Source organism: Tupaia chinensis, unplaced genomic scaffold (assembly GCF_000334495.1).
Source record: "Tupaia chinensis unplaced genomic scaffold, TupChi_1.0 Scaffold139785_1, whole genome shotgun sequence".
NCBI classification, from domain to species: Eukaryota; Metazoa; Chordata; class Mammalia; order Scandentia; family Tupaiidae; genus Tupaia; species Tupaia belangeri.
Window position 1 is genome coordinate 304,949 of NW_006199665.1, and position 25,535 is coordinate 330,483.

The 25,535-nt window shown below is 48.9% G+C and overlaps 1 protein-coding gene across 2 annotated transcripts in view; it reads right to left on the reverse strand.

The window, feature by feature from the left end:
* Positions 1 to 25,535, reverse strand: part of CYP4F22 (cytochrome P450 family 4 subfamily F member 22) — a 49,573-nt gene that overhangs the window by 7,920 nt on the left and 16,118 nt on the right. The window contains exons 1-9 of one of the 2 annotated variants that reach the window (XM_027765871.1): positions 24,099 to 24,231; positions 15,748 to 15,970; positions 10,161 to 10,305; positions 6,827 to 6,880; positions 6,569 to 6,696; positions 5,904 to 6,025; positions 3,420 to 3,687; positions 2,108 to 2,174; positions 1,873 to 2,002 (exon numbers count right to left, since the gene is read on the reverse strand). In XM_027765871.1, coding sequence (XP_027621672.1) covers positions 1,873 to 2,002; positions 2,108 to 2,174; positions 3,420 to 3,687; positions 5,904 to 6,025; positions 6,569 to 6,696; positions 6,827 to 6,880; positions 10,161 to 10,305; positions 15,748 to 15,969 — 1,136 coding nt within the window. In that variant the 5' untranslated portion in view covers position 15,970; positions 24,099 to 24,231. Of the gene's footprint in view, positions 1 to 1,872; positions 2,003 to 2,107; positions 2,175 to 3,419; positions 3,688 to 5,903; positions 6,026 to 6,568; positions 6,697 to 6,826; positions 6,881 to 10,160; positions 10,306 to 15,747; positions 15,971 to 24,098; positions 24,232 to 25,535 lie in introns of those variants that run through there. The other variant, XM_006162272.3, reaches the window with a different exon arrangement.

The following is a 25,535-nucleotide window of genomic DNA, read 5'->3' on the forward strand; positions in this document are numbered from 1 at the left end:
CGAACCGCGGTCGACTACGTGGGAGTCCACCAAATTAGCCATTACGCTAACTGCTGGTTCCCTAGTTTTGTTTTTTTTTTTTTGCTGTAGCTTTTGCTATAGGGCACATGTGCTCACTGGAGAGACATAGGAGGGACCAGCAGCTGGTGTAATGGTTACATTGCTGGACTCCCATGTAGTCAACCACGGTTCAAGTCCTGGATAGGGCAGCTTAAAACTCAAGTCAGGCATGTGTGCATGAGTGCCCAAAATCCTGAAAAGAGAATGGAGGAGAAGGGATTGTGGCATGACCATCCCTCAGGGGGAGTGATTTCTCACTTTCCCTCTCTCTGTCTCTGTTTCTGTCTCTCTCTGGCGAGCGCACATGCCCTGAGGTGAAAACCCCTTAAGAAAAAAAAAAGATTTTTTGCTATAGGGCACATGCACTCCTGTGAGACTCCAGTGCCTTAAGCACTACATCACCTGCTGGCCCCCTTTTATTCAAATTGTATTTATTTATTTATTTAAATGTTAACTAGGGAGACACACACAGAAGGAGAGAGAGAAAGCAAGCCACCAGGTCCAGGACTAGAACCGTGGTCAGCCATGTGGGAGTGTCCAGCGCCTTAACTACCATGCCACCTGCTGGCCCCCAGAGCACTGCGTCTTAACAACACAGCATCTTAGCAACTACCATTATCCCCATTTTATAGCTGAAGAAATTCAGGGTAGGGGGGGAGCAGAAAGTGATGTGGTGGTTAGAGTACGAGACTCACACGTGGCTGACCATGGTTCAAGTCTTGGGCCTAGTAGCTTGCTGTCTTACTTTCCATCTCTCTCTGGTGAGCACATATTCCCTATGGCAAATTTTAAAAATAATCATAAAGGCCCAGTGGGTGGCATGGTGGTGGTTGGGGGCACTGGACCCCACCCTGGCCGGCCACAATTTGAGTCCCAAACATGGCAGCTTGCTTTCTTGTTTTCCTTCTCTCTCTCTGTCCCTCTCTGGTCAAATTTAAAAAATAAATGAATAAATGAATAAATAAATAAAGTTAAATAAAATAATTGTTTAAATAATAATACTAATAATAGGGGACAACAGGTGGCATAGTGGTTGAGGTGCTGGAATTCCCACATGGCCAACCACAGTTTGAGTTCTGGACCTGGCAACTTGCTTTCTCACTCTCCCCCACATCTCTCTGGCAAATTCATGTGCAAAAATAATAATAATAAATAAATAAATCTTTTAAAAAATTAAATTAAGGGACCAGCAGGTGGTGTGGTGGTTAAGGTGCTGGACATTCCCACATGGGTGACCATGGTTTGGGTCCTGGACCTGGTGGCTTGCTTTCTCACTTTCTCTCTCTTTCTGTCCCTCTCTGGTCAATTAAAAAAAAAAAAAAAACTAATGAATAAACACAATTAAATAAGCTTTTTTAAAGAGGTTTTTCTTTTTCTTTTCCCTTTTTTTTCTTTTTTTTTTTTTTTTTGCTATAGGTCGTGTGCACTCTCCAGAAAAGGAGAAAGAAATTGAAAATCACCCCCCACAGGGGGGATGGCCACACCGCAATCCCTTCTCCTCCATTCTCCTCTCAGGATCTTGGGCACGCACGCACACGCGCCAGGCGTGAGTTTAAGCCACCGGGTCCAGGATTCAAACTATAACCAATTACATGGGAGTCCAGCGACATAGCCATTAGCCAACCACTGGTCCCAAAGAAACAGTTGTTTATAAAACAATAAATTAAATAATTCTTTCAAAAAAGAAATCAGAACTCAGGAAGCTTACGTGACCTGTCTCATGTCACAAAATCAAAAAGTTCTAGAGGAGAGAGTCTCACCCAGCGCTCTGGCCTCACCCTGCTCCCCCGTCACCCCCCAGACCCGACTGACCACTCCAACTCTTCCAGCTCCCGGCCTTTCATGACATCCTGAATCTCTTCCCGGCATTTCTCCTGGTATTCCGGGTACTTCGCCAAGTTGAACAGCACCCAGGAGAGTCCGCTGGACGTGGTGTCGTGACCTGCCAGCAGACGAGGTGCCAAATGAAGCCAGGGGGTAGCAGAGACGCTTCCTGTGGTGCGGCAGGGCCCCGCCCCGGTCCCCCAGCCTCACTCCTCGTCCTCACCCTCAAACATGAAGGTGTCCGCCTCAGCGCGGATGTCCTCGTCCGACAGCTCCTTTCCCTCTTCATCCTGGAATGGGGAGTGAAGGATGCTCAGCACGCCTCACCCCACCCTCTCAGTCCACAGACACACAAAGGCCTTCTCTCTCTCTCTCTGTCTCTGTCTCTCTTTGCTGTAGGACATGTGCACTCGCTAGAGAGAGAGAGGAAAAGGAAATTGAGAAAACACCCCGCCAGAGGGGAGGACTACATCACAACCCCTTCTCCATCTTCCTCTTGGGATTTTGGACACGTATGTACAGGCGCCTGGTGTGGTTTTCAAACCACCGGGTCCAGGACGTGAACCATTCAGTCAGTCATGTGGGATCTGGCTGCTTTATTTATTTATTTATTTATTTTTAGAGAGATTTTTGTTATGTTGCTGCAGGGTACATACACTTGCCAGAGAGACACAGAAAGCATGAAATCACTCCCCAGAGAGACACAGAGACACAGAGACAGAAAGCGTGATATCGCCCCCCCCGTGGGGGAGGACAACCATACCGCGATCCCTTCTTCTCCATTCTCCTCTTGGGATTTTGGGCATACATACACACACACAGACACACACACACACACACACACACACACACACACACGGTGTGAGTTTTAAGCTGCTGGGTCCAAGGCTCGAACTGCAATCGACTAGTGGGAGTCCAACAACGTAATCATTATGCCACCTGCTGGTCCTGAGATCCAGCTGCTTTAACCCCCACACTACCGGCTGGAGCCAGAGCGGCTCAAGTTTGTTCGTTTTTTAAGTTTTTGCTATAAAGCACATGCACTCGCCCGAGAGAGACAGAGAAAAAGTGAGAAACCACCCCCCAGGCGCCATGCTGCAACCCCATCTCCTCTGAGAACTTTTTAGCATGCACGCACATGTGTCCGGTGTCATTTTCTTTTTTCGGGGAGAGGTTTTGTTATAGGGCGCGTGTGCTTGCCAGAAAGACAGAGAGAGACAGAGAGACAGAAAGCAAGAAATCATCCCCCAGGGGGGATGGCCACGCCGCAATCCCTTCTCCTCCATTCTCCTATCGGGCTCTTACGCACACGCGCCGGGCATGAGATTAAGCCACCAGGTCTGGGATTCGAACCACAGTCGACTACGTGGGAGTTCAGCAACATAGCCATTACGCCAACTGCTGGTCCCACCACCACCTCCTCCCCCGTAATTTTCAATCCACCTGGTCCCACATCTACCGTTCTGTGTAGTTGGTGCAATTCCCAGGAGGCCCGCCCAGGCGGCCCGCCCTTAGGGGACCTCGCCCTGCCTCACCCTGGCCAGGAGCAGCACGTCGATGAAGTCCAAGGTCTTGCCCTGCTTGGCCTTCAGCCAGGCCTCGGCCCCCTGCTGCTGCAGCGCCCGGCGCCGCACCTGGATGACCTCGGTGGTGAAGCGGTGCACAGTGTCGCAGGCCTGGCGGAAACGCCGCCCGTCCGCCGTGCGGTAGTAGATGCAGTCCAGGTAGTGGTGCAGGCGGTACTGCCGCCGCACGACCAGCGCGCTCAGCTCAATGATGGCAGAGATGTAATCGCTCATCTTCCTGCGGGAGAAGAGAGGCCCTGCTAGCGGGTGGGTGTCCCCCAGAATTCGCGCTGTAAGATTTGGTTGTGCTGGGGATGGCAGTGGCGTGAAGGTGAAGGCGCTGGACTCCCACATGGCTGCCCATGGTTCAAGTCCTGGACCTGGCAGCTTGCTTTCTCATTTTCCCTCTCTGGCTCTCTGGTCAAATTAAGAACTTATAATAATATGGGGGCTAGCAGGTGGCATGGTGGTTAAGGGTACTGGACTCATACATAACCGACTGCAGTTCGAATCTCGGACCTGGAAGCTTGCTTTCTCACTTCCTCTCTCTCTCTCTCTCGCTTTGTCCCTCTCTGTTCCAATCAAAATAAATAAATAAATAAAGTTAAATAAGAATAATTCTTGGGGCTGGCAGGTGGCGTGGTGGTTAAAGGCGCTGGATTCCCACATGGCTGACTACGGTTTGAGTCCTAGAGCTGGTGGTTTGTGTTCTCATTTTCCCTTTCTCTCTTTCTGGTCAAATTAAAAAATAATGATAACAGGGACCAGCAGGTGGCGTGGTGGTTAAGGTGCTGGACACTCCCACATGGCCAACCAGGGTTCAAGTCCTGAATCTGGTGGCTTGCTTTCTCACTTCCTCTTTCTCTCATTCTCACCCTCTGTCTCTCTCTAGTCAAACTAAAAAATAAATAAATAAATAAACAAACAAACAAATGAATAATAATAAAAAATAAAATTAAATAAATAACTATTTTTTAAAATTATTTGGTTGGGCTGGGGCTGGTACATGGCATGGTGATTAAAGTACTGTTTTTGCATATGGCCGACTGTAGTTCGAGTCCTAGACTGGCTGCTTGTAAAACATCCCTGGGGTGTGTGTGTGTGTGTGTGTGTGTGTGTGTGTGTGCATGTGTGAGCCTAAAATCCTAAAGGGAGAATGGAGGAGAAGGGATCACAGCATGACCATCCCGTAGGGAGTAATTTCTCAGTTTTTCTTCCTCTTTTTCTCTCTGGCAAGTATACATGGCCTATAGCAAAAACTGAAAGAAAATATAAAAAAAAAGGAAAAGTATTTCTGATGTAGACCAGCCCATGGCATGGTGGTTCAAGTCCTGATTCAACTTCAGAGTTCTAGTCCCAGCCTCAGCAGTTTGCAAAACACACTTGGTGCATGTGTGTGCCCAAAATCCCAAGAGAAGAAGGGATTTCAGCATGGCCATCCCCCCGGGGGGTGCTTTCTCACTTTCCCTCTCTCTATTTTTGTCTCAGTCTGGTGAGAGCATGCATAGTAATCACAAAACTGAAGATAATTTTTATTTTTATTTATTTATTTTTTTTGCCAGAGGGTGTATGCACTGGCCAGAGAGAGAATGGGAAGCACCTCCATGAGAAATGGTCTTACTGGGGGCTGACAGGTGGGGTGGTAGTTAAGGTGCTGGACTCCCGCATGGCCGACCACGGTTCAAGTCCTGGGCCTAGAGGCTTGCTTTCTGACATACTCTCTCTCTCTGTTTCTCTCTGATCAAATTGAATAATAATAATAAATAAAATTAAATAAATAATTTCATTTTTAAAAAAAAAAAAAGAAAGAGGGACCAGCAGATAGCATCATGGCTATGTCGCTGGACTCTCATGTATTTAACCGTGGTTTGAGTCCTGGACCCAGTGGCTTAAACTCACGCCAGGCGCATGCGCGTGAGTGCTCAAGATCCCGAGAGGAGAATGGAGGAGAAGGGATTGCGGCGTGGCCATCTCCCCCCGGGGGGGGGTGATTTCTCGCTTTCTGTCTCTCTGTCTCTCTCTGCCTTTCTGGTGAGCACACGTGCCCTATAGCAAAAACCTCTCCAAAAAAAAGAAAAAGAAAGAAAGAAATGGTTACAGTGGGATCTCTTCTCCATCTGTCCCTCCTTTTGGGATTTTGGGCACCCACACAGACACACACACAGGAGTCAGCCTGTTTTTCAAGCTGCAGGGTCTGGCCCTTGAACTGCACTGTCAGCCATGTGGGATGCAGCCATCTTATCTACCACGCCCATCCGCTAGTCCTGATACCCAGATTTTAGATAAGGGAACTTGGGTTCATAGAGGTGACGTCCGTTTCCCAAAAGCACATGCATTATCCATGGGATGGGGCCCACCATTCAGGGTCTCTTGGCCCGGGGGAGTTCTCTTTCCCCTCCCACCCTTCACCCTGGGAGCGGCAGGCTCTGTCTTCCCCAGAGAGGCCCCACTCACTCTTGGCAGTTGCTGTTGTAGCTAAAGACGCATTTCTGAAGACTGTCGAGGGTCATGAGGCTGACGTGCTTGAACATGTCCAGGGAGACCACCGAGCCCGCTGCCAACCGCCGCCACTTAGCCTGGAAGAGAGACGCATGGTACCTGGGTTTGAAAACCACAAACCGGCAGGACCAGCAGTTAGCGTAATGGCTAACTGGAGAGGTTTTCGCTACAGGGCACGTGCACTTGCCAGACAGACAGAGAGACAGAGAGACAGAAAGTGAGAAATCACCCCCGAGGGGAGGATGGCCATGCCACAATCCCTTCTCCTCCATTCTCCTCTCGGGATCTTGGGCACGCACGCGCACGCGCCTGGTGTAAGTTTAAGCCACCGGGTCCGGGACTCGAACCATGGTCGACTACATGGGAGTCCAGTGACATAGCCATGATGCTAACTGTTGGTCCCAACACCCAGCGTGAGTTTTAAACTGCCAGGTCCAGGACTCGAACCATGTCAACTATGTGGGAGTCCGGTGACATAACCATTAGGCCATCTGTGGTCCCAATATGCCCACTTTATAAAGGAAGTGAGGCCTCTGACATCATGTGTCCTGACCATGAATTGGAGCTTGGACCGGTCTCCCTCCCAGGACGCCCTCGTCCCGTGACGTCTGGGGACATACATGCATGATGTCAGTGCACTGGTTGAAGATCTTCATGTAGGGCTTCAGGATGTCGAAGTGGAAGGCAGGAGTGAGCAAACGGCGGTGCCGGCTCCACTTGTCACCTTTGCTAAGCAGCAATCCATCCCCTGGGTCGACAAGACTGAAGTCAGGGGCCTTCTCCTGTTACTCTGGAGCCCTCCGATGGACCCCCTCATCCGGCCCCCTTTTTTTTTTTCTCTGAAGTCCCAGCCTCAGCCCACCCTGTGTTGTACTCACCCAGCCATGGTTTCAGGAAGCCATAGAAAAGGTCATCCTTTGGGGCAATGGCAGCTGTGGCGAGACAGGAGGCGAGGATGACTCCGAGTTCATTTGTGTGTTTATTTATTTATTTATTTATTTATAAATAACTTTATTGGGACCAGCAGTTAGCATAATGACTATGTCGCTGGACTCCCACGTTGTCAACCGCGGTTCGCATCCCGGACCTGGTGGCTTAAAACTCACGCTGGGCGCGTGTGCATGCGTGCCCAAGATCCCGAGAGGAGAATGAAGGAGAAGGGATTGCGGCATGGCCATCCCCCCTGGGGGGGTGATTTCTTGCTTTCTGTCTCTCTCTGTCTGTCTGGCAAGCGCACGCGCCCTATAGCTAAAAACCTCTCAAAAAAAAAAAAAGAAAAAAAAGCTTATTTATTTATTTTAATTTGCCCAGAGAGGGACAGAGAGAGAGAAAGTGAGAAAGCAAGCCGTCAGGTCTGGGACTGACTTGAACCGCAGTTGGTCATATGGAAGACCAGTATCCTTAACCACCATGCCACCTGCCGGCCCAAAAATAATTCTTTTCACTGTAGGGCGTGTGCGCTCGCCAGACAGACAGAGAGACAGAAAGAGAGAAATCATCCCCCAGGGGGGATGGCCACGCCACAATCCCTTCTCCTCCATTCTCCTCTCGGGATCTTGGGCACACACGCACACATGTCCGGCGTGAGTTTAAGCCACCAGGTCCGGGACTTGAACCACGGTCTACTTCATGGGAGTCCAGCAACGTAGCCATTAGGTTAACTGCTGGTCCCCCAAAAACAATTCTTTAAAAACACTAAAAAAATTAAAATAAAAAAAAATAGAAAAAAGAAAAACATAGCTAGACAGATGACTAGGCGGATGGGTGGGTGGATAGGTGGAAGGATAAGTGAGTGGGGAAATCCTCCTTCTCTGTACAAACGGATTAGGGACTGAATGGGCAGGGGTCCAGGAAGGAAGTGCCTTTTACCTGTAAGTGACTCAGCCACCCACACACACGCGCCCTAGGAATTGGCCAACTGGGTGTGCACTCATGGCCACTCATTCTCCCATTAACGCACTTCCTCTGTCACCTCTTGTGCCCACCCCATGTTGGTGAAGCTGGTTACCCAGAGGCAGCCCAGCTCCACACCCTGCCTAGAGGTGCTCCCAGGTGGGGAGGGAGGAAAGGGAAGCAAAGACATACCATGGAATTCCCAGGAAGGTAGAAAGCATGCCAGGTGCTAAGGGGGAGACAGAGAAAAGCCTGCTGGAAGTCCAGGTAGGCTTCCTGGAAGAGGTAGCAGCACAGGAGAAGAAAGTGAACATTTCATTGCTTCTCCTTCCTCTCTGGGCTTTGGACTCCAGGCTCTGAACCCCGATCTGACTATTGCCTGCCCTGCTCAAACACCTCCCACGGCTCCCGATCACCCCACCCAGAAAAAAAGTACAATCGTGAGACCAGCAGGTGAAAGGGGGGTTAAGACGCTGGACACTCCCACATGGCCAACCATGGCACAAGTCCTGAATCTGGTGGCTTGCTTTCTCACTTCCTCTCTCTCTCACTCTCACCCTCTGTCTCTCTCTGGTCAAACTAAAAATTAAAATGAATGATGACATAAAATAAAATAAATCATTATTAAAAAAAAAAAAAAAGTACAATCGTGAGACCAGCAGGTGGCATGAGGGTTAAGGCGCTGGATACTCCCACATGGCCAACCATGGTTCGAGTCCTGGAGCTGGTGGCTTGCTTTCTCCTTTTCTCTCTCCGGTCAAATTAAAATAAATGAGTGAATAAAATGCATAATCGTTTTTAAAAGTATAATCGTATTCACTTTGCAATCTAGTTCATTTCCTGCTTCTCCCCAGCATCACCTCCACTCCAGCCATCCCATAATACCTGAACTCCCCTACTCCTTTCACACACATACGCCTTTGCACCAGCAAAATCCCCCATCCGATAATCCTCGCCTGGCAAATTCCTACTCAGCGTTCAAAGCCCAGCTTCACTGAAACGCGCTTTAAGAAACCTTCTCAAGCCTCCTCCCCAGCCAAACCTTTAAAGCAGACAGCTCCTACCTAGGAGAGTCTGTGTCCAGGATTCGTCGTCTTCTTAAAAATTATTTATTTAACTTTATTGGTTATTATTATTATTATTCTTTTAATGTGAGCAGAGAGAGAGAGAGAGAAAGGGAAAGTGAGAAAGCAAGTCACCAGGTCCGGGACTCAAACCACAATCAGCCATGTGGGAGTCCAGTGCCTTAACCACCACACCACCTGTTGGCCTCCAGGTTTTCTCTTCTGGTAAAAAGAGATGGTGACCCTACCTTGGAGGAGATTGTCTAAGAAAAGATGGTCAGGGTGAGCAGCTTGGTTTTTGTTGATGTTTTTGTTTTGTTTTGTTTTGAGGGGTTTTCGCTATAGGGCACGTGCTGCGCTCGCCAGAAAGACAGAGAGAGACAGAGAGACAGAAAGCGAAAAATCACCGCCCCCACAGGGGGTGGCCATGCCGCAATCCCTTCTCCTCCATTCTCCTCTCGGGATCTTGGGCACGCACGCACACGCGCCCGGCGTGAGTTTAAGCCACCGGGTCTGGGACTTGAACCACGGTCGACTACATGGGAGTCCAGCGACACAGCCATGACGCCAACTGCTGGTCCCTCCCATCACTCTTTTTTTCAAATGTCCCTGATGCTCTGGAGGTACCCAGCCACACATGAGGTTATACTGAGGGTCCAGAGTCCCCCATATGAGACAGAGCATAGCACAGACACACCCAGGCCAAAAGGGCTAGAATAGAGGGGAGAGTTATGGTCTATCTGGGGGAAGTCAGGAAGGCTTCCTGGAGGAGGAGGACATGGGAGCTGGGTGCCAAGTACACTAGGGTGTCCTGCACCTGAAGATAGGAAGTAGCAGCTCCCTCCCTGCCACTCAGGGTCAGCCCACGTGATGAGGACCCACTGCTGGCTGGGCCCCCGAGAACATCGGCCATAGTGGGAGTGTCAGAAACCAGCCAATCGGAGGGCTATGGCCCGGGATTCAGCAATACCTCCTTAACAAAACCTTCTGCCACCAACTTCCTATCTAAACGGGCTCAGCTCTAACTTCCAAGTGGGTGGACATTCCCCACTGAGTTCCTAGAACTCTTCGACATTGTCGTACCTCTGCCCCATGCTGTTCCCACAATCTGGATTGCCCTGTGTGCTTAGGCAAACTCCTCTTCACCCTTCAAAGCCCTACTGAAATAACCCTTCCTCTTGATAACTCAACTAGAAGCCCAGAAGCCCATGCGAGTGGAAGTTTCTCCCACTGCTCAAAGGCCCAGTTCACCTACCTGAGGCGCCCACCAGGGGCTTGATGTAATCAGGGTGCACCAGGACCAACAGTGGCAGGACAGGTCCAACCCACACCAGGATGACGTGATGCATGTTATCCAACACCTTTTTCTCGTCTTGGAGGCCGGTCTCATTCGGAAGGTACTAGAGCGGATAAGGGAGGAGCAGTGAGGCGAGGCCCAGACCTGGTTTCCCCAGTTTCTCCTCCCGGTCACCTCCTTCACCCTCGGAACAAGCCCAGAAATACTGTGTGGTTGTGAGTGGCTCCATTTGCTCATCTGAGAAATGGGAAAGGGGACCAGCAGTTAGCGTCATGGCTATGTTGCTGGACTCCCACGTAGCCGACTGCAGTTCGAGTCCCGGACCTGGCGGCTTAAACTCAAGCCAGGTGCGTGTGCATGCGTGCCCAAGATCCCAAGAGGAGAATGGAAGAGAAGGGACTGCAGTGTGGCCATGCCCCCTGGGGGGTGAGTTCTCGCTTTCTGTCTCTCTCTGTCTTTTTGGCGACACACGCGCCCTATAGCAAAAACCTCTCCAAAAAAAAAAAAAAAAAAAAGATAGAAAAGAAATGAGAAGGAATCAGTTCTCTCTTCTCCCTCTGAAGGCAGAGCGAGCATCCCAGCTTGGGTTTGCCCCAAGGCTGGAGTTTGAGAAGTTAAAGTCGACCATGGCATGGTGGTTAAGGTGCTGGACTCCCACATGGCCAACGGCAGTTCAAATCTCAGGCCTGGTGTTGCTTTCTCACTCCTCCCTCCCGTCTGGGGAAATAATAGCAACAGCAATAAATGAAATTAAATAGGGGGCTGGCAGGTGGCATGCTGGTGAAGGCAGCTGGACTCCCACCTAGCCAATTGCAGTTCAAGTCCCAGATCTGGTGGCTTGCAAATCACACTGGGCACAGGGGTGTGCGTGCCCAAAGTCTCAAAGAAGAGAAAAGAGAAGGGATTGCAGCATGACTATCCATTTCTCTCTGTCCCTCCAGCAAGAGCACACACCCCATGGTTTAAAAAAAAAAAAAAAAAAAAAACTTTAAAAGAATGCCGTGATGGGAATGGATTAGAACAAGGATGCTCAGCCCCCAGCTCCTGTGTGGAACCAGGCCACAAAGTGGGACGTGAGCAGCAGGCTGAGTCAGGGAAGTGCCATCTGTATTTCCAGCCACTCCCAGGGCTTGCGTCACTGCCTGAACCCTGCCTCCGGACAGATCAGCAGGCATTAGATTCATTTTCTTTTATTTTTTTAACAATGATTTTATTGGGGGCCGGCAGGTGGTATGGTGGTTGAAGCACTGGACATGCCCACATGGCCGAATGTGGTTTGAGTCCCGGACCTGGAGGCTTGTTTTCTCATTTCTCCTCTCTCTCTCTCTCTCTGTCTCTCCCTAGAAATATTAAAATAATAATAATACATAAAGTTAATCAAATCATTCTGGGAGCCAGCAGGTGGTATGGTGGTTAAAGATACTGGATTCTGGGGACCAGCAGTTGGCGTCATGGCTATGTCGCTGGACTCCCACGTAGTCGACTGTGGTTGCAGTCGCAGACCTAGTGGCTTAAACTCACGCCGGACGCGTGTGCGTGCGTGCCCAAGATCCCAAGAGGAGAATGGAGGAGAAGGGATTGCAGTGTGGCCATCCCCCCGGGAGGGTGATTTCTCACTTTCTGTCTCTCTGTCTCTGTCTTTCTGGGGAGAGCACATGCCCTATAGCAAAAAACTCTCTCTCAAAAAAAAAAAAACAACAACAATAATAATAACAAATGGAATTAAATTTTTAAAAAAATTCTTAAAGAAAAACAGATTTTTCTCATCCAGAAACCAGAAGCAAGAGAGGGCAGAGCAGGCAAGGATGCTAGAACCAGACAACCTGGGTTCGAATCTGGTTTCACCACTTACAAACAGTGTGACCTAGGGTCTGCTACTTAATCTCTCTGTGTCTTAGGGCTCTTGGGAGTAAATTGAGGATAGTCAGAAGACCTGCCTCCTAGGATTGTCAAGAAGACTGAATGAGTTAGTATTTGCCTACAGAAATCCTTGGCACTGGGACCAGCAGTTAGCGTAATGGCTATGTCGCTGGACTCCCATGACCCGGTTCGCGTCCTGGACCTGGTGGTGTAAACACACCAGGCACGTGTGCATGCGTGCCCAAGATCCCGAGAGGAGAATGGAGGAGAAGGGATTGCGGCGTGACCATCCCCCCTGGGGGGTCATTTCTCGCTTTCTGTCTCTCTGTCTCTCTCTGTCTTTCAGGCGAGCGCACGCACCCTATAGCAAAAACCTCTCCAAAAAAAAGAAAAAGAAAAAGGAAGAAATCCTTGGCACGTATGCATGAAATTAAAAGAATGGAACGCAGGGCGGGGGTGGCACCTGCCCCATGGCAAAAACTACTGGCGGCTGGAGGATTGCAGCATCTAGTCCATCCCTCTCCCAACACATATAATTAAAAAAAGACTAAAAGCCTATTATCCCCTGAACCACGATAACAGGCACGATTAAGCCACTACGCAGTTTATTCTAGATGGGAAACCACATTGGGTATGTTGTGACGATGCTTAGGGGATGAATGTACATTAATTCATTAAAAAAAAAAAAGTTTCAGGGGGCTAGCAGGTTAGGTATGGTGGTAAAGGGTGCTGGACTCCCACATGGCTGACCATGGTTTGAGTCCCGGACCTGGTGGCTTGCTTTCTCACTTTCTCTTTCTCTCTCTCTCTCTCCATCTCTCTCTGTCCTTCTCTGGTCAAATTAAAAATAAATAAATAAAGTAAAATTTTTTAAAAAGTATTGAAAAAAAGAAAAGAGACAAAAAGCAATGTGAAACAAAGACGGCAGTTAAAGTACTGACCTGGGGTGAGCCAGCCAGTGGTGTGGTGGTTAGGGTGTTGGACTCCCACATGACTGACTGTGGTTCGTAGTCCCACACCTGGTGGCTTGCCTTTTCTCTCTCTCTCTCTCTCTCTGTCTCTCTCTCTCTGTGTGTGTGTGTGTGTCCCTGTTTCTTTGGGTCTCATGCACATGCCTTTTGGAAATTAAAAAAGGCCCACGAGCTTAAAGATTCTGAGCTAGATTTGGGCCATCTACTGAATATGTGTATTTCAGTTTCTTCTATTCCTTGGGGAATCAACCGGCTTATGAGGTTATTGGGAAGAACAGTGGCTCTCACCAGGGGCAATTCTGCCCCCTAGGGGACAATTCGTCATCCCCCCACTTTCATCCCCACCCTCATTTTGGGATCCCCAATTTTTAAAAAATATTTATTTTATTCATTCATTCATTTATTTTAATTTGACCAGAGAGAGAGAGAGAGAGAGAAAGTGAGAAAGCAAGCTACCAGGTCCAGGACTTGAACCATGGTCAGCCATGTGGGAGTGTCCAGCACCTTAACCACCATGCCACCTTCTGGTCCCGGGATCCCAAATTTCAGACCGTCGTACTTCTTGGAACAGTGATAACGGTAGAATTATACAACGAGCTTGTCTTTAGGCTCCGCTATGCCTCATCCCAAGCTGTGTGACCCCGGGTAAATGGTGTACCTTCTCTGTTTTTTTTGTTTGTTTGTTTGTTTTTATATTTCTGCCCTAGGGTGTATTCACTTGTTGGGAAGAGAGAGAGAGATAGAGACAGCTAGAGAAAGAAAGTGAGAAATCATCCCCCGGGAACCAGCAGTTAGCGTAATGGCTATGTCGCTGGACTCCCACGTAGTCGACCACAGTTCGCGTCCCAGACCCGGTGGCTTAAAACTCACGCCGGGCGCGTGTGCGTGCATGCCCAAGATCCCTAGAGGAGAATGGAGGAGAAGGGATTGCGGCATGACCATGGGGGGGGATTTCTCACTTTCTGTCTCTATGTCTCTCTCTGTCTGGCTGGCAAGCGCACACACCCTATAGCAAAAACCTCTCCAAAAAAAAAAAAGAAATCACCCCCAGCCAGGGGGTGGGGGGATGACCATGCTGCAATCCCATCTCCTCCATTATCTTCCTGGGATTTGGGGCATGCACGCACATGTGCCCAGCATGTTTTACAAACCACCAGATTCAGGACTCGAACCACAGACTCAACCATGTGGGATCCAGTGCCTTAACCACCAAGCAACCTGCTGCCAGAGCACAACACTCACTTGGCCTCTCTGAGCCTCAGTTTCCTCCCCTCCCAGGGCAAGGCAAAGAGAAACAAAGAGAGGAAGGGAGAGCGAGAGGGAGAAAGCACCTCCCAGTGGGGATTAGTCACGCTGCAATGCCTCCTCCTGCGTCTCCCCATCCCATTAGGAGTTGGGACACACACGCACATGGACCCAGCTTGTTTTTCAAGCCAGCAGAGTTGGGATTTGAATCACAGTCAGGCATGTGTGATCCAGGTCCCCACTAGGTCATGGGGCCTGACCCTGAACCTCAGTTTTTTGTTTTTTGGTTTATTTTGAGAGAAAGAGATTTTTTTGCTATTGGGAGTGTGTGCTCAGAAGAGACAGAGACAGAAAGACAGAAAGTGAGAAATCACTGCCCAGGAGGGATGGCCATACTGCAATCCCTTCTCTTCCATTCTCCTCTTGGGACTTTGGGCATACACACACACACACACACACACACACACATCCAGTGTGAATTTTTTTTTTGAGAAGTTTTCACTATAGGATGCGTGCGCTCGCCAGACAAACAGAGAGAGACATAGAGACAGAAAGCGAGAAATCCCAGGGGGGATGGTCACGCCGCAATCCCTTCTCCTCCATTCTCCTCTCGGGATCTTGGGCACGCACGCACATACGCCCGGCGTGAGTTTTAAGCCACCGGGTCCGGGACGTGAACCGCGGTCGACTACGTGGGAGTCCAGCGACATAGCCATTACGCTAACTGCTGGTTCCCTCCAGTGTGTTTTAAGCCACTGGATCTAGCACTCAAACCACAGGCTAGCAAGCAACCACATAGGAGTCCAGAGACGTAACCATGACGCCATCCGCTGGTCCCAGCCTCACTCAGTCTTATACCCTGTGAAATGGTCTGCTCACATCCCTAACCGGATTCTTGGGGAGGATGAGGGAAGCTTGCAGACCTGCCATTCTTTTTTGGCATGTGTGTGTATGTGTGTGTGCGTGTGTGTGTGTTTGTGTGTGTGCATGTGTGTGTTCAGAAAGGGTCTCATTGTCTTGCAAGCCACCTGCCTCTGTTTACTGAGCTGGGACAACCGGTACGCATCACCATGCGTAGATTTCTATTATTATTTTTTTTGGAAGATTTTCACTATAGGGTGCGTGTGCTCACTAGAAAGACAGAGAAAGACAGAAAGCGAGAGAGCACCCCACACGGGGAATGGCCACACTGCAATCCCTCCTTCTCTAGTCTCCTCTTGAGATTTTGGGCATGCATGCACACGCGCCCGGGGGTCGAGTTTTAAGCTAGTGGGTCCAGGCCTTGAACTGCAGTTGACCATGTTGGAGTCCAGTGCCTTAAGGGTCGGTGTGGGGAATCGAACCCTGGGCTCCCACGTGGCCTGGGCCTACTAGGCAGCAGCATCCAGCTTAGGGTACAGCAGCCGGGCTGCCCCGTCATGCTCACGAACTCGCCTGCACCTGCCCAGCCCTGCCCGGCCCGCACTCACCATGCCCAAGTGGCCCATCAGCCAGTTGCGACGGGGCGGCTGGGGGAAGCAGCGCAGCCGGCGGCAGGTGACGTAGAAGGCCCGGCAGAGGCGCAGGAACTGCAGCAGCAGGCGGAAGAGGAAGAAGAGCAGGGACAGCAGGAGCAGGGACAGGGCGTACTTGCGGAAGGCCGTCTTCTCCAGCCCCAGGAGGTGGAGCATGCTCTCCGTGACTGGCAACATCCTGGGGAACACACGTACAGGGGGTCAGTGCTGGCGGGGACCAGCCACACGCGTGCCGTACCCTCGACGCCCCCTGGCGTCCAGCCTGGTGCGCTCTCAGACAGCACCTGCTGATCCATGGGAATCCCACACACCAAAGACGCCTCTTGGTCGCCGGAGCCATGACCTCCAGCCAGCAGGCTAGCTGGGTTCACTCAGGGGTACGCCTCCAGACTTTTTTTTTTTTAATTAAAAAAAAATCATTATTTTAGGGGCTGGCAGGTGGTGTGGTGGCTAAGGATGCTGGACTCCCACATGGCTGACCACAGTTTGAGTCCCAGACCTGGCGCTTGCTTTCTCACTTTCCTTCTCTCTCTCTCTGTCCCTCTCTGGTCAAAATAAATAAATAGATAAAGTTGAATAAAACAAATTAAAAAATAATAATTATTATTATTTTATTTTGGGACCAGCAGGTGGTATGGTGGTTAAGGCTCTGGACACCTTTTGAGTAACCGGGTCTGGGGGCTTGCTTTCTCACTTTCCCTCTCTCTCGTTCTCTGTGTCTCTCTATGGTCAAATTAAAAATAAATGAATGAAGGAATAAAATTACTTTATTTATTATTATTATTATTATTTTCCAGTCTGATCAGAGAGAGACAGAGGAAAAGTGAGAAAGCAAGCCACCAGGTCCGGGATTCGAACTGTGGTCAGCCATGTGGGAAGCCAACCCTTTTAACCACCACACCACCTGCCAGTCCCCCACCCCTATTTTTAGAGAGATTTTTGTGAGGCCAGTAGGTGGCATGGTGGTTAAAGGCGCTGGACTCCCACATAGGCAACCACGGTTCGAGCCCTAGACCTGGCAGCTTGCTTTCTCACTTTTCCTCTTTTTCACTCTGGTCAAATTAAAATAAATAAAGTTAAATAAAATAATTATTAAAAAAAAGAGAGAGAGAGATTTTTGCTATAAAGCATGTGTGTTCACCAGAGACACAGAGACACAGAGACACAGAGAGAGTGAGAAATCAACCCTCCCCTCCCGGGTATGGTTACACCACAATCCCTTCTCCTCCTCTATTTCCTCTTGGGATTTTGGGCATGCACACACATGTGCCTGGTATGATTTTCTTTTTCTTTTTTCATTTATTTTTATTTATTTATTTATTTATTTTTTTGCCAGAGGGTGCTTGTACTCACCTAAGAGAGAGAGGAGAGATGAGAAAGGACCCCCCACATAAGGGGATGATTGTGCCACAATATCATGACTCTGTCCTTTCTCCTTTGGGGACCTGGGGCACACATGTACACGCACCCAGTGTGTTTCTCAAACGAGTCTGGTACCCGAACCACACAGTCCCCCATGTCACCTGCTAGCCCCATCCATTTTTTTTTTTTTTTCCGGAGAGGTTTTTGCTATAGGATGCATGTGCTCACCAGAAAGACAGAGACAGAAAGCAAGAAATCACCTCCCAGGGGGGATGGCCATGCCACAATCCCTTCTCCTCCATTCTCCTCTCGGGATCTTGGGCACGCACGCACACGTGTCCGGCGTGAGTTTAAGCCACTGGGTTCGGGACTCGAACCACGGCTGACTACACGGGAGTCCAGCGACATAGCCGTTACGCCAACAGCTGGTGCCTATACACTTTTTTTTTCTGATGCTGCTTTATAATGGTAAATTCTAGGACTCTGGCTCACATTATAGCAGTTAAGCCCTATGCATAGGGATTGAGATCCCGCATGGCCAACCGCTGTTTGAATCCTATTTCAGACGGTTTGAGAAACACGCCAGGCACGTGTGCATGCATGCCCAAACTCCCCAAAGGAGGGAGAGATGGAGAAGGGATTCCAGTCGAACCATGCCCATGGGGGGGGGGTGCTTTCTCCCTCTTTCTGTCTCTCTTTGGTAGGAACATGTGTCCTCTGGCCAAAAAAAAAAAAAAAAGATAAACTAACAATACTACTAATACAATGTATCTGTACAGGTTCATTCATTATAACAAATGTATCCCCCTAATGTAAAAAAGAAATTGTCGGGGAGAAGAGGGAGGCTTAGGGACTCTAAAACTTTTCTGTAAGCCTAACATTGCCGTAGAATAGCCTTTAAAAATTAGTTAGGAGAAGGACCAGCAATTGGCATAATGGTTACATCAACCACAGTTCGAGTCCTGGACCCGGTGATTTAAAACAAGTCGGGCGCGTGTGCGTGCGTGCCCAAGATCCGGAGAGGAGAATGGAGGAGAAGGGAATGCGGCACGGCCATCCCCCCCGGGGGGTGAGTTCTCACTTTCTGTCTCTCTGTCTCTGTCTGTCTGGCGAGACCCCCCTTTTAAGAAAAAAAAAAAAAAAAAAAAACTCTCCAAAAAAATAAATAATAAATAATAAATACAATTTAAAATAAATCTATTTTTAAAAATTAGTTTGGGGGCCAGCCGATGGTGTAGAGATTAAGATACTGGGCTGTCATATTGTCTACCACCACGGTTCAAGTCCTGGACTTGGTGGCTTGAAAAATCATGCCAGGCATGAATGGGTGTGTGTGCCCAAAGTTCCAGGAGGAAGTGGAGGAGAAGGGATTGTGGTGTGGCCATCTCGCTAGGTGGCAATTTCTCATTTTCTCTCTCACTGTCTCTATCTCTCTCAGGTGAGTGCGTGTGCCCTAGGGCAAAAATCTCTCTAAAAAGAGGGACCAGTAGTTGGCGTAGTGGCTATGTCTCTGGATTCTCAGGTAGTCGACAGTGGTTCGAGTCCCAGATCTGATGGCTTAAACTCAGGACAGGTGTGTGTGCGTGTATGCCCAAGATCCTGAGAGGAGACTGGAGGAAAAGGGACTGAGGGGTGGCCATCCTCTCTGGGGGGTGACTTCTTTCTCTCTCTCTCTCTTTCTCTCTCTCTCTGTCTTTCTGGTGAGCGCAAGTGCCCTACGGAAAAAAAAAAAACTCTCAAAAAAAAAAAAGAATTAAAATTTCTAAAACACAATTTAAAAAATAATAAATAAATAAAATAATTCTTTAAAAAGAAAACCACAGTAGGCATATGTGCATGCATGCCCAAAATCCTGAGGGGAAAATGGAGGAGAAGGGATTGCAGTGTGGCCATTTCCTTGGGGATGTTTTCTCTCTTTCTCTCTGTCTTTTCTGTTGAGTACACACACCCTATAGCAAATTTTTTTTAAAGAAGTATCTTTTGGGAGCCGGCAGGTGGAGGGGTGGTTAAGGGCACTGAACTCCCACATGGCTGACTATGGTCCGAGTTCCAGACCTGGCTGATTGCTCTCTTTCTTTGGTCAAAATTGAAAAATAATGATAATAAATAAATAATTCTTTTTTTTTAATTTAAATATATTTTTAAATTTAACTTTATTTATTTATTTATTTTAATTTGACAAGAGTAAGAGAGTGAGAGAGAGGGAAAGTGAGAAAGCAAGTCACCAGTCCAGGACTTGAACCATGGCTGGCCATGTGGGAGACCAGAGTCCCTAACCATCACATCACCTGCTGTCCACCCCCCAATAGCAAATTTTAAAAAAAATCAAACTAGATTTTTTTTTGAGAGGTTTTTGCTCGCCAGAAAGACAGAGAGAGACAGAGAGACAGAAAGTGAGAAATCACCCCCCAGAAGGGATGGCCACGCCACCATCCCCTCTGCTCCATTCTCCTCTCCTGATCTTGGCCACGCACACACACGTGCTCAGCATGAGCTTACGCCAACGGGTCCAGGACTCGAACTGCAGTTGCCTACAGGGGAGTCCAGCGACATAGCCATTATGCCAACCTGCTGGTCCCCCAGCAGATGGTTTAATGGTTATGTCGCTGGACTCCCCCCACATAGTCAACCATGATATGAGTCCTGGGCCTGGTGTCTAAAATTCACACCAAGCACATGTGCGTGCGTGGCCCAAGATCCCAAGAGGAAAATGGAGAAGGGACTGCAGTTTGGTCAACCCACCGGAGGTGATTTCACACTTTCTGTCTGTCTGTCTGGTGAGTGCACGCGCCCTATAGCAATAAATCTCTTTTAAAAAAAGAAAAAGGAAGAGAAAAACCTAACACGCTCGAACGCCACGCGTACTGACATACCCATCCCTTCTCTACACCTGCCCTAGGCCTCATCCCTGACACCAGAAAAGACAGCCCAGCCCTGCCCTGCCAGACGGAGCCCCACCTGCACGCCGTCCCGGGCATTATCTGCCAACTACCAGCCCCACGTCTGGTTCACACCCAAGGAAGGCTGGTTTCTCAGGTTGGTCCAGCCAGCCACCAATTGGGGACTTGTTATACAAGATGTGTGGGCCCCTCCAAAGGAGTGCAGGAACACAGGCGCTGGCTGGTGCCAGGATCCACATCCAAGCTTGTTCTGGAAGGGCCGGTGCTGGGGCTGGCTAGAGTCCAAGGGTACCCCAATGCTATCTCCCATCCCCAGCCCTTCTCCTCTCTTCCTGTCCCAGCCTAGACTCAAGGCAATCTGATCTTGCCTGGAGTCCCGCTACCCACCCCCCAACTCCCTCAATCCCAAAAGCCTGCCTCACCCCAAAGACATTATTTTCCCCAGTAACTTTTTTCTTTTTCTTTTTTTAAGAATTATTTTATTGGTGGGAACCAGCAGTTAGTGTAATGGCTATGTCGCTGGACTCCCACGTAGTCGACCGCGGTTCGCGTCCTGGACCCGGTGGCTTAAAACTCACGCCGGGCACGTGTGCGTGCGTGCCCAAGATCCCGAGAGGAGAATGGAGGAGAAGGGATTGCGGTGTGGCCATCCCCTCTGGGGGGTGATTTCTTGCTTTCTGTCTCTATGTCTCTCTCTGTCTGTCTGGCGAGCGCACACGCCCTATAGCGAAAAATGTCTCCAAAAAAAAAAAAGAAGAAAGATTTTATTGGGGCCGGCTGGTGGCGTGGTGGTTAAGGGCGCTGGACTCCCCCATGGCCAACCAGGATTCGAGTCCTGGACCTGGTGGCTTACTTTCTCACTCTCCTTCTCTCTCTCTCCCTCTCTCTCACACACACTCTGTCCCTCTGTGGTCAAATTAAAATAAGTAAATAAAGTTAAATCAAATCAATCTTTAAAAAAATAAAGAATTATTTTATTAAACTTCAGAGTTAGCAGGTGGCGTGATAGTTAAGGGCACTGGACTGTCACATGGTCAACTGCCGTTCAAGTCCCGGACCTGGAGGCTTGCTTTCTCTCTCTCTCTCTCCCCCCCACCAGTCAAATTAAACTAAATAATTAAATAAAGTTAAATAGAAAAAAAATTATTTTACTAACTTTATTTAGTTTATTTCTTTTACTATTATTTTGGAGAGTTATTATTTTTTTTTGCTATAGGGCACATGTGCTCACCAGAAAGACAGGGAGAGACAGAGAGACAGAAAGCGAGAAATCACCCCCCAGGGGGGATGGCCATGCCACAATCCCTTCTCCTCCATTCTCCTCTCGGGATCTTGGGCATGCATTTACACGCGCACGGCGTGAATTTAAGCCATCTGGTCTGGGACTCAAATCACGGTCAACTGCATGAGAGTCCAGTGACATAGCCATTACACCAACTGCTAATCCCTATTTATTTTAATTTGACCAGAGAGGGACAGAGTGAGAGAGAGAGAGAGAGAGAGAGAGAGAAGGAAAGTGAGAAAGCAAGCTGCCAGGTCTTGGACTCGAATTGCTCTGGGCCGTGTAGGAGTCCAGTGCCCTTAACCACCATGCCACCTGCCAACCCCTCCTCAGAAAGTTTGAAGTAAAAGATATCTTCTAGGTTTTGGGGGAAGTTTCCATTCTGAGCATCCAAAATTTCAAGAATACAGAGGAAGAACTTCAGGATCCGTCAGGGACAAGCTGCCAGATGGGACAGGGGACAGTCCAGCCAAAATTATGAGCGTGCTGTAACTTTTGCCTGCAGCTTCCTCGGCTCAAAGAGGATCCTGGCCAAAACAGTTTTAAAACTACCAGGAATCAGGGCCAGCAGGTGGTGTGGTGGATAAAGGCGCTGGATTCCCTCATGGCCAACCATGGTTCAAGTCCTGGACCTGGTGGCTTGCTTTCTCACTTTCCTTCGCTCTCTCTCTCTCTCGTCACATAAAGAAAAAAAAAATAATAACAATAACAAATGGAAATAAATAAATAAATAATTATTAAAAAAAAAAAAAAAACTACCAGGGGTCTAAATCATTCCAGGGCCACACCTGGACATGAACTTGCCAAAGGATTAATAAAAATCTGCCTCGGGAACCAGCAGTTAGCGTAATGGCTATGTCGCTGGATTCCCACGTGGTCGACCGCAGTTCGTGTCCTGGACCCGGTGGCTTAAAACTCACGCCGGGCGCGTGTGCGTGCGTGCCCAAGATCCCGAGAGGAGAATGGAGGAGAAGGGATTGCGGCGTGACCATCCCCCCTGGGGGGTGATTTCTCGCTTTCTGTCTCTATGTCTCTCTCTGTCTGTCTGGCGAGCGCACGCGCCCTACAGTGAAAATCTCTCCAAAAAAAAAAAAAAAATCTGCCTCTTAGGTGCTTGGCAGGTGGCATGGTGGTTGAGGCACTGAATTCCCACATGGCAACTGTGGTTCGAGTCCCAGACTCGGTGACCTGAAAATCACAACAAATAACTAGATAGATCAATTCATTACTGTTAAAAAAATAAAAATCTGGGGCCTGGCAAGTGGCATGGTGGTTAAGGTGCTGGACTCCCACATGGCCAACCACGGTTCAAGTCCCGAAACGAGCTGCTTGCTTTCTCACTTTCCTTCTCTCTCTCTAACTCTGTCCTTCTCTGGTCAAATCAAAAAAATAAATAAACAAGTAAATAAAATAATTCTCTAAAAAAAAAAATCTGTCAGGGGGCCAGTGGGTGGCATGGTAGTTAAGACACTGGGCACTTCCATATGGCCAAACACGGTTTGAGTCCTGGACCTGGTGGCTTGCTTTCTCAATTTCCCTCTGTGTGTGTGTGTGTGTGTCTCTCTCTGGCCAAAATAGAAATAAATGAATTAATAAATAAAATTAAATAAATAATTCCAAAAAAAAAAATCTGTCTCTTAGCTGTGTGACCTCAGTGAAGTGTCTGCACCTCTCTGAACTTCGATTGCTTCATTCCTAAGATAGTAACCGTCATCGTTAAAAAAGTTATTTGGGACCAGTAGATGACATACTTGTTACATTGCTGGACTCCCACATGGCTGACCGTGATTGGAGTCCTGGGCCCAGTGGCTTAAAACTCATACGGAGGGTGTGTGTGTGTGTGTGTGTGTGTGTGTGTGCGCGCGTGCACGCCCAAGATCCCGGAAGAAAATAAAGAAAGGATTACAGCATCGCCATCCCCTTAGGGGGTAATTTCTCACTTCCCTTCTCACTGTCTCCATCTCTCTCTCTCTCTCTCTCTGGCGAGTGCACGCAGGGAATGGCAGAAACCTTAAAAAAATGAATAAAGAGGAGCCAGCAGGTGGCGTGGTGGTTAGGGCGCTGGACACTCCCACATGGTTGACCACAGTTCAAGTCCTGGCCCTGGTGGCTTGCTTTCTCACTTTCCCTCTCTCTCCGTGTCTTCCTCTGAACAAATTAAAATAAACGAATGAATAAATACAATGAAAATAAGTCATTATTTTTAAAAAATTAATCTTATTCATTATTATTTTCTTACAGTTTGACCACAGAGAGATAGAGAAAGGGAGAAAACGTGAGAAAACAAGCCACCAGGGCCAGGACTCAAACCGTGGCCAGCCGTGTGGGAGTCCAACACCTAAACCACTATGCCACCTGCAGCCCTGATGGTAACCAGACTTAGATGCTTGGCTCACTGCTGATCATACGGTAAGCCTGGATCAAAGGCTGGTGTCGCCATCAGACTTTATTGCAACCTGGTTTCCTGAGACTTGGAGAATCCAGCCCAAGGGTTGTCAAGGAGGAGAGACGGTGTGTCATTCTCTAACGTCTCCCAGGTCATCCACACCCCTCTGTGAATCCAACCCAGGTCACCACCAGACACCAGCCCAGGGCTAATATTACGGCTTCGAAACCGAAGCTGCACTATAGAGAGATGCTGCGGCCATCGGAAAATAGCGCAGGATTTTGGGGTCAGAAAGGGCTTGTTCATTCAAATCCTAGCTGCCCCACTGGTTGTCCCGGGCAGGTGGATCCCCTCTGTGGGCCTCCCGTTTCCTCACCTGTCAAGTGAAAGTGGCTGGGATGGTTTCCAGGAGGTGCCTCCCGTGGGGGACCAGTCAATCAGAAGCTTGGTCTTGCCAGCCCTGGCTAGGCTTGGCTCCAGGACCCAGAGGGAGGGACAGAGAGAAGGGCTTTTCCTGCGGGGTGGTGAGTGACATAGTATGAATGCATGCATGAGGTGTGGTCAGGCAGGCGCCTGTGACAACAGAGAGCATCGCCCTTCCAGCATCTATGGCCCAGGACCAGCTGCTGGGCCGCCTCAACCCTGGGGCCCGGGAGGGACGGGGGACGTGTTCTTTTCATAGAGCGATGGTCGGAGGCTCTGTCTAGAATGTGGTTGCATAACCTCATCCTTTGCACATACGGTCACCCTGTCAAAATAATGCAGTGGCAGAATACAATAATAATAATACAATAATAATAATAATAATAATAATAATAGAGGGACCAGCAGTTAGCGTAATGGCTATGTCGCTGGATTCCCACATAGTTGACCGTGGTTTGAGTCCCGGAACCGGTGGCTTAACCTCACGCCAGGTGCGTGTGCGTGCGTGCCCAAGATCCCGAGAGGAGAATGGAGGAGAAGGGATTGCGGCGTGGCCATCCCCCCTGGGGGGTGATTTCTCACTTTCTATCTCTCTGTCTCTCTCTCTCTCTCTCTCTGGAGAGCGCACGCACCCTATAGCAAAAACCTCTCCAAAAATAACAATAATAATAATAATAATAGAAAGAAAAACAAAAAGAAAAGAAAAAGAAATAATGCAGTCGCAGAATACAATAATAATAGTAATAATAGAAAGAAAAAGAAAAAAAAAAAAAAAGAATGCAGTGGTGAGGACCAGCAGATGGCACAATGGTTATGTCACTGACTCCTACATAGGCGACTGCAGTTTGAGTACCGGACCTGGAGACTGCAAACTCACACCGTTGCTGGACACTCCCACGTGACCGGCCATGGTTCAAATCCTGGACCTGGTGGCTTGTGGCTTGCTTTCTCACTTTCCCTCTTTCTCTCTTTCTCTCTCTCTCTCTGTGGTCAAATTAAAAATAAATGACCAAGGGGCCCAGGTGGCGTGGTGGTTAAGGGCACTGGACTCCCACATGGCTGACGGAGGTTCAAGTCCCAGATTCGGCGGCTTGCTTTCTCACTTTCCCTCCTTCCCTCCCTCTCTCTCTCTCTTTCTCTGGTCAAATTAAAATCAATAAATAAAGTTAAATAAAATTATTTAAAAAATAAAATAAATGAACTAATAAATATAAATAAATAATTCTTTAGCGTAATGGCTATGTCGCTGGACTCCCATGTAGTCCACCGTGGTTCGCATCCCGGACCCCGTGGCTTAAAATTTTCGCCGGGTGCATGTGTGTGCGTGCCCAAGATCCCGAGAGGAGAATGGGGGAGAAGGGATTGCGGCGTGACCATCCCCCCTGGGGGG